We start from the raw sequence: 8,081 nt of genomic DNA, 5'->3' as shown, positions 1-8,081 counted from the left end.
CCACCGCCGCCGCCACACACACACACACACACACGCGCACACGCGCAGCCACACGCACACGCGGGGAAGGCGCGGAGCCCGCGATCCCCCGCCGCGCCCCGCTCCGCGCTGCCGGGGCCCGGGGAAGGCGGCGGCGGAGCCTGCAGCAGCCCCTCTCCTCCCTCCTCCATTGAGTGTGCCAAACAGCAGCTCTGCATCCTAAAGAAGATCATTGAGGGGCTCATTGCATTCCCAGCACGTCTCAGGCTTGCTTCTTTTTTTTTTTTTTTTTTTTTTCCTTTTTTTTTTTTTTTTTTTTTTTTTTTCCTTTTGCCTCAGCTTCAGCAGGAGTAGAGAGAGAGGGAGAGAGAGAGACACAGAGAGGGAGAGACAGAGAGAAACCAGCAATCTTTAAACTCGAGCTTTTTTTTCCCCCTTTCCCCTCTTTTTTTTTTTTTTTTTTTTGTAACGATGTGCTAAAATCTCTCCTGCAAACCGGTAAGTACAACCTTTCTGGATCCTTTTGTTTCCGCCTAGGGTCAAAGACACCCCCTCTTCCAAAAAGAAGATATAATAATCCTCTTTATTTTTTTTTTATTATTATTTTTTATTACAGCCCTTGCAGAAGAGAAAGAACTTAAGTGGCTAATATTTTGCAAAGGAGACTGAGAGACTGATACTGCAATATAGCTCTCATCTCTCTCCCTTCTTCCCAATTAGATGCTGGTTTTAATTGCAGAGGGTATTTCTCTTTTCATGCTTTCAACCATCTCCTCTTTCCCACAGGGGAGGGTTTCATTTGCAAGTTGATCCTAAGGATTTGTGTTCCTCTGGCGTTTCTCTCCCCTAAATGCATCTTTCTGCTCTTAAGTTTGTGGATGGGGGGCAAAATTTGCTAGTTCTTACACGGGGAAAGCAAAAAGGACCTTTTCTATTGAAAGATTAAGACTAAAAGCAACGATCGCTCCGAATAATTCTAATGGGCATTTCAGTGATTCAAGGAAGGCTGCATCACCACCGTTATTATTACCATCCTTAGCATTTCTCTGTGCCCATACATTTCAAATATCTGGTGAAAGGAAGGGTGAAACCATATGTTGAAGGAGCTGCATCTCATTAGTACAGTATTATTTTCATCTGATTGGAGAAGAATGGTGTCTTCATTCGGAAACCTATATAGTAGGATAGATAATTTATTGGCCGGTAAGTGTCAAGGTATTTTTTTCTTCCACTTTCAGCTTTTTAACCGGGTCTCCTGCTTGGTCCTGGGGGCGCAAAATACCCTAATCCAAGGCAGGCTGAGCGTTTCAATCCTAGGTGCCTCTTTAGCTGTCACTTCCCTTTAGATCTGCTGATCGCATGGGCATGTGCTTTAGAAAGATTAATCATCTCTAAATGCTTTAATCAGCTAAAATGACTAATATGTGGTATGTATTTATCTGATAATATATCAGTTGCATTAATTCATTGGCGCATTTGAAAGGGGAAGATTTTCTTTTAAATCACGGTTGTTAACCATTTACTCTTTTAAAGACATTGTGGGGATTTCTGAAGGGAACCGTTTCGCCAGGGACATCAGCAAAGCCTGCACATTCCTTTGAACTTACGTGTGGAATATATTGAGCCGGGAGGGAGAGAGATTCAAGGACTGAGATTCAATAACTTTGGGAGTTTGCATGTATGAAAGATGTAGTGCGACACTGGAGAAATCTACCCACTGGTGTTTCCCCCTGTAGTCAGCGCGGGCTGTGCTGGCTACAAAGCTAAAATTGCCAACAAGGGTGAAATACGTGTAGTTCTAAACACTGGTCCTACGGTGGAAAACATGTAAAGATGCAACACGTTCAGGCTGTGTGCTCATGCTGCTGTGTGGGTCTGCATGTGCTGTTCTCTTTATAGGTGGCATTTACCAAAGCGGGGGGGGGGGGGGGGGGGGGGGGGAATAAGGGAGGCTGGTATCGCGTGATTAAACCTTCTAACATCTCTTAAGTATAAATCAGGGCAAGGCTCGCCCATCTGACACCCCTAGAGTTGGTTGTGAACGTCTGCCCAACAATTGCTGAACTTTCCAGGAGCCTTAAGACGAGTCTAGCAGGTAGGGGCTTAGCAGAAAGGAGCGGGTCAGGACAGAAATACTGAAATCTGCATTTCTCTTCCTGTTGCAGTTTTGTAAACGCCAACAACTGATGAAACCTTCCACGGCAGAGGCGCTTCATAAAGGAAGGATGTTGTGGATAATTCTTCTAAGCACAATTGCTCTAGCATGGACTACACCAATTCCCTTGATAGAGGACTCGGAGGAACTCGATGAGCCCTGCTTTGATCCATGTTACTGTGAAGTGAAGGAGAGCCTTTTCCATATACATTGCGACAACAAAGGATTTATAAATATTAGTCAGATAACAGAGTCGTGGTCGAGACCTTTTAAACTTTATCTGCAGAGGAATTCCATGAGGAAATTGTACACCAACAGTTTTCTTCACTTGAACAATGCTGTGTCTATTAACCTTGGGAACAATGCACTGCAGGACATTCAGACGGGGGCTTTTAACGGGCTCCGAGTTCTGAAGAGGTTGTATTTGCACGAAAACAAATTGGACATTTTCAGAAACGACACTTTCCTGGGTTTGGAAAGTCTGGAATATCTGCAGGCAGATTACAATGTCATTAAACGGATTGAAAGCGGGGCGTTTCGAAACCTAAGTAAATTGAGGGTCCTTATCCTAAATGACAATCTTATCCCCATGCTTCCCACCAACTTATTTAAGTCTGTGTCCTTAACTCACTTGGACTTGCGTGGGAACCGGCTAAAAGTCCTTTCGTACCGCGGGATGTTGGACCATATTGGCAGGAGCCTGATGGAGATCCAGCTGGAGGAGAACCCGTGGAACTGTACGTGCGAGATCGTGCAGCTGAAGAGCTGGCTGGAGCGCATCCCCTACACCGCCCTGGTGGGGGACATCACCTGCGAGACCCCCTTCCACTTCCACGGGAAGGACCTGCGGGAAATCAAAAGAAGTAAGCTCTGCCCCATGCTGTCCGACTCCGAGGTGGAAGCCAGCCTGGGCATCCCTCAGCTGTCATCCAGCAAGGAGAACGCGTGGCCTACGAAGCCCTCCTCCATGCTGTCCTCCTTCCATTTCACCGCTTCCTCTGTTGAGTACAAAACATCCAATAAGCAGCCCAAACCCACCAAGCAGCCCCGGGCGCCCCGGCCTCCCCCGACACCCCGCGGCCTCTACCCCGGGCCGAACCAACCGCCCGTGGCTGCCTACCAGACCCGGCCCCCCATCCCCATCATCTGTCCCACCGGCTGCTCTTGCAGTTTGCACATCAACGACCTGGGCCTGACGGTCAACTGTAAGGAGCGAGGCTTTCACAACATCTCCGAGCTCCTGCCCAGGCCCTTGAACGCCAAGAAGCTGTACCTGAGCGGGAATTTGATCCAGAAAATCTACCGCTCCGATTTCTGGAATTTTTCCTCCTTGGATCTCTTACACCTGGGGAACAACCGCATCTCCTACGTGCAGGACGGGGCTTTTATCAACCTGCCGAATCTCAAGAGCCTGTACCTGAACGGCAACGACATCGAGCGGCTCACCCCGGGCATGTTCCGGGGCCTGCAGAGTTTGCATTACCTGTACTTTGAGTACAACCTGATCAGGGAAATCCAGCCGGCGGCCTTCAGCCTCATGCCCAACCTGAAGCTCCTCTTCCTCAACGACAACTTGCTCCGCACCCTGCCCACCGACGCCTTCGCCGGCACCTCCCTGGCCCGCCTCAACCTGCGCAACAACCACTTCTTGGCGCTGCCGGTGGCCGGGGTGCTGGAGCACCTCCACGCCATCGTCCAGATCGACCTGAAGCTCAACCCGTGGGACTGCACCTGCGAGCTGGTGCCGCTGAAGCAGTGGCTGGAGGCGCTCAGCTCCGTCAGCGTGGTGGGCGAGGTGCTGTGCTCCAGCCCGGAGCGCCTGGCCCGCCGCGACCTCCGCTCCCTGGAGCTGGCGGCCCTCTGCCCCGCCGCCCTCCGCCCCGCCGCCGCCGCCTCGCCCCCCGCCGCCCCGCCGCCCCCCGCCGCCACCGGCCCCGCCGCCTACGAGCTACCGCCGGCCGCCGCCGTGCCGCTCTCCGTCCTCATCCTCAGCCTCCTCGTCCTCTTCTTTTCCGCCGTTTTGGTGGCCGCCGGGCTTTTCGCTTTCGTGCTGCGCCGGCGCCGGCGGAAGCTGCCGTTCCGCGGCCCGCGGGGGGAGGCGGCCGATTTGGGCGGCGTAGCGCTGCGCTGCCCGCGGCTCTTCGAGGAGGGGGGGGGGGGGCGGCGGCGGGGGGGGGGGGCGGCGGCGGCGGGGAGCGCTCCCCGGAGAAAGCACCCCCGGCGGGGCACGTCTACGATTACATCCCGCACCCGGTGACCCAGATGTGCAACAACCCCATCTACAAGCCGCGGGAGGAGGAGGAGGAGGAGGCGGCGGCGGGAGGAGGAGGAGGAGGAGGAGGCGGCGGGGAGGCGGCGGAGCTGCTGCGGGGAGGCGGCGAGCGCTTCGCCCACGCCGCCGCCACGCAGGAGCCGGGCACCAACTACCGCACTTTGCTGGAGAAGGAGCAGGAGTGGAGTTTGGCCGTGTCCAGCTCGCAGCTCAACACCATCGTCGCCGTCCATCCCCAGCACCCCGCGGGCGGCGGGCTGGCGCCGGGCGGCGGCGGCGGCGGCGGGGGGGCGGCGGCGGCGGGGGGGGGGGGACCCCCGCGGGACCGCGACCGCCCGCCGCCCTGCGCCGTGGGCTTCGTGGACTGTCTCTACGGCACCGTGCCCAAGCTGAAGGAACTGCACGTCCACCCCCCTGGCATGCAATACCCGGACCTGCAGCAGGACGCCAGGCTCAAGGAAACCCTCCTCTTCGCGGCCGGCAAGGGCTTCTCAGACCACCAAACCCCCACAAGCGAATACCTCGAGTTAAGGGCCAAACTCCAAACCAAGCCGGATTACCTCGAAGTCCTGGAGAAGACCACGTACCGGTTCTGACCGCCGCCCCGCCGCCCGCCCCGGCACCGCCGCATGCGAGTAGAGGATACAGCTGTGTGCTCTCCCCCGCCAGATGTGCGCGCTGCGGGGAAGGGCCGTTCTCAGATCATTAATCGATGAAGTGCCTTCGCAGACTTTTGCCAGCAGATGTTAATCAATCATTATTTTTTATACTGAAACTGAGACTTTGACTGTGCCATGTCTAAGGTATATAATTATTATTATTATTATTATCGGGGATCTTTGTATTGATCCTGATCAAGTAAATTCTATGTGTGTCTCTCTCTCTTTTTTCCTTTTTTTTTTTCCTTTCATTTTCTTTATTGTTGCTTTTTTTTGTTGTTTTGTGTTTTTTTTTTGTTTGTTTGTTGTTGTTTGTTTTTTATTATTACTTTTTTAATTATTGCTTTTCTGTTGCAGTAAACTTCCTTTATATTTTCCCTTGGAGGGGGAGGGGGGAGGGAAGATGGCATTTTGTGGCTTGCTTTCTTCTTGCCCATCATGGCACAGATTCTGTACATTTATTTAAAAAAAGAGAAAAAAAAAATGCAAAGAAGCAAACGAGCGCAGTTTGCTGCATGCCTGGAAACTGCAAGAGGGAAGGGAGGGGAGGGTCTTGCTCGAATGTCTCACTCTTGTCTCTCTCCCTCCCTCGCACCCACTCCCACCCACCCCCACCCTCACCGCCACCCCTGCCGCCAGCCCGGCCCCCCTGCGCAGCGGCCGCGGCCGCGCAGCGTGGGGGTCCCGCTGGCAGCGGAGGGGAATCCCGTGGGCTGGGGGAAGCCACAGGGAGCCGAGCAGCCCCACGGATGTCACCACGTGGCGCACACACCCAGGGGATGCTCAGCGACACTTCGTCATCACGCCATGGTTTTTTGGAGGACATCCGCACTTTCCTAATAAAAGCAACATGCGAATATACAGAAAATGGATAAAAAAAAAAAAAAAAAAAAAAAAAGCTACTGGGCACCTATCACTAACAGCTTTGTAGGAAGCATTTTTAATGTTTTCTCTCATACACACACGCACACACACACACACACAAAGGTACAACAATGTGCATATATTTATTCTGTAATTTCAAGTGAATATAAATTGTAAAGGTAATGTTTAATCATTGTACAGTGATGCGTCTGGTATAGCTTTCCTAATAAAACGTTTTGAAAAAAATGCATATATATATATATACCCATATATATATATATAGGAATACAAAGCTTGAACCTGAAACTTCAGCTTCCCCCTACTGAGATTTCCTTCCCCCACCTTAACCTTGAAAGCTATTTTATTAATAACAGTTCAATGCACTGTGATGTTAACAGAGACAAACCCTGTACAGCTCCTCTTGCCAAGATACCACCCGAGACTTTTCAAAAAAAAAAAAAAAAAAAAAAAAAAAAATCCGATTTACAATCTATATTCCCACGTTGCACTGTACCGATGGCGGTTCCCGGGGATTTAAAAAGAGGCAGCAAAATTAAGGCCGCGTCCTCGCGTGGCGTTTCCCGCAGAGGCCCCGGTTCTGCTGCCGGATGGTGCCGGTGTCTGCAGCCGCAGGTAAACGCCCGGCGAGCAGCCGGAGCAGGGCTGGCAGGAGGAAAGCGAACCGCGCTGCGATTTTGGGGGGGAAAAGCATCCCAACGGCCACGGCCTCACCCGGCCTGCCTCCGCGCTCCCGCTGCTCCTGTTTGCTCCCCGCTGAAACCGGAGCGAGACCAAAGACGATCGGATTTCCCCCTCCCGGGAAGGTCCCGGTTGGTATCTTGGCCCCGGTGGTGTCTTGGCCCCGGTGGTGTCTTGGCCCCGGCGGTGTCTTGGCCCCGGCGGTGTCTTGGCCCCGGCGGTGTCTTGGCCCCGGTGCTGTTTTGGCCCCGGTGACCCCGGGCCGGGCGGGCGAGTGGCTCCGCGCGGCCGCCAGGTGGCGCCGCAGCTCCAGCGCTGGCGGCCGCGGCGCGGCGGGGCGGGAGTGAGGGGAGGCCCGGGCGGGCCCGGCCCCGCTCCCGGCCCGGCCCCGCTCCCTTCCCTGCTCCCTTCCCCTCTCCCTTCCCCGCTCCTTTCCCCGCTCCTTTCCCCGTTCCCTTCCCCGTTCCCTTCCCCGCTCCCGGCCCCCGCCCGTCCCGCTGAATGTACCCCCGCGGGCGCCTTATATCGGGGCAGGCCGGGCCGCGAAGCGTCACTCCCCCCTCCTCCCCCCCCTCGCTAAAGATCTTCAGATACAGAGTTTTATACAGAAATATCAAATATCTCTATAAATATCACTTGTCTTAATGGAACAGCGGTAACTTAGCCGGGTGAATTGCGATTATTTGCCCCCCCCCCCCCCCGGCGTTAAAAGGGGGTATCCCCCAGGGCATTTTTGGTTGTGGGGCCCTGGGGAGCAGCGCCTGGCCCAGCCACCCACCCCTCCTCCTGGGGAACAACCTGATTTCACCCAGCACAATGCATCTGAACGCAGATAAAACCATGAATACTTGTTTTCACCCCAAGTGTCGCTATTTATGGCTTCGGCAGCTATGCTTGCTGCAGGTTTTTTTGTCAGTCTTGTCTTGGAAGAGGCATCTGGGTGCGACAAGCAATTTCCTCAGCCTCGGTAGTAGCTGTATGTGTTCTGAGGTGGAGGGACAGCTCCAAACGTCTGTAACTCTAGCATCAGCTCCATAAAATTAGTAAAAATATTATGCATTTAAATTTCCCAGATCCCTCTGTGGAGTATATCGTGTTTTATTATGACTGCCTTCGGCTCTAATCCATTGGGGTTTGTTCATTTGTTGTGTTCTGTTTTTTTTTGTGTTTTTTTGTTTGTTTTTTTTTTTTTTAACAGATAGTAGAAGAGCATGCAAGTGTTAAAAATAATAAACATCGAAGCTCAAAGGCCAGATCCTTCTTATGATAGTCATAATAACTGCATTGATAAGACTACATGCAAGTAATGCGTGGAGCTATATAAATCAGGTTAAAGTACAACCCCTAGTGAGAGTGGTGCTGTATACATTTGGCAATGTCATCAACCCCTAAGTGTTCGTACTTGTATCCAAATATAGTAAAGCCAGTTGCAAATAATGTTTATATTTTAAAT

General features: G+C 52.8%; 1 protein-coding gene across 1 annotated transcript; it reads left to right on the top strand.

Annotated features, from left to right (window-relative positions):
• The first annotated feature begins 313 nt into the window (after positions 1–313).
• Positions 314–5,345, top strand: SLITRK3 (SLIT and NTRK like family member 3). The gene is given in 2 exon segments (XM_042793403.1): positions 314–4,301; positions 4,304–5,345. Coding segments are annotated over 2 exon segments (2,835 nt in total). The 5' UTR covers positions 314–2,165; the 3' UTR covers positions 5,003–5,345.
• Positions 5,346–8,081: the final 2,736 nt, after the last annotated feature.

This window comes from Tyto alba, unplaced genomic scaffold, assembly GCF_018691265.1.
Source record: "Tyto alba isolate M040663 unplaced genomic scaffold, T.alba_DEE_v4.0 Super-Scaffold_10, whole genome shotgun sequence".
NCBI lineage: Eukaryota > Metazoa > Chordata > Aves > Strigiformes > Tytonidae > Tyto > Tyto alba.
Note: the sequence above shows the minus strand (reverse complement) of the source record. Positions and strands in the feature narration are given on the sequence as shown.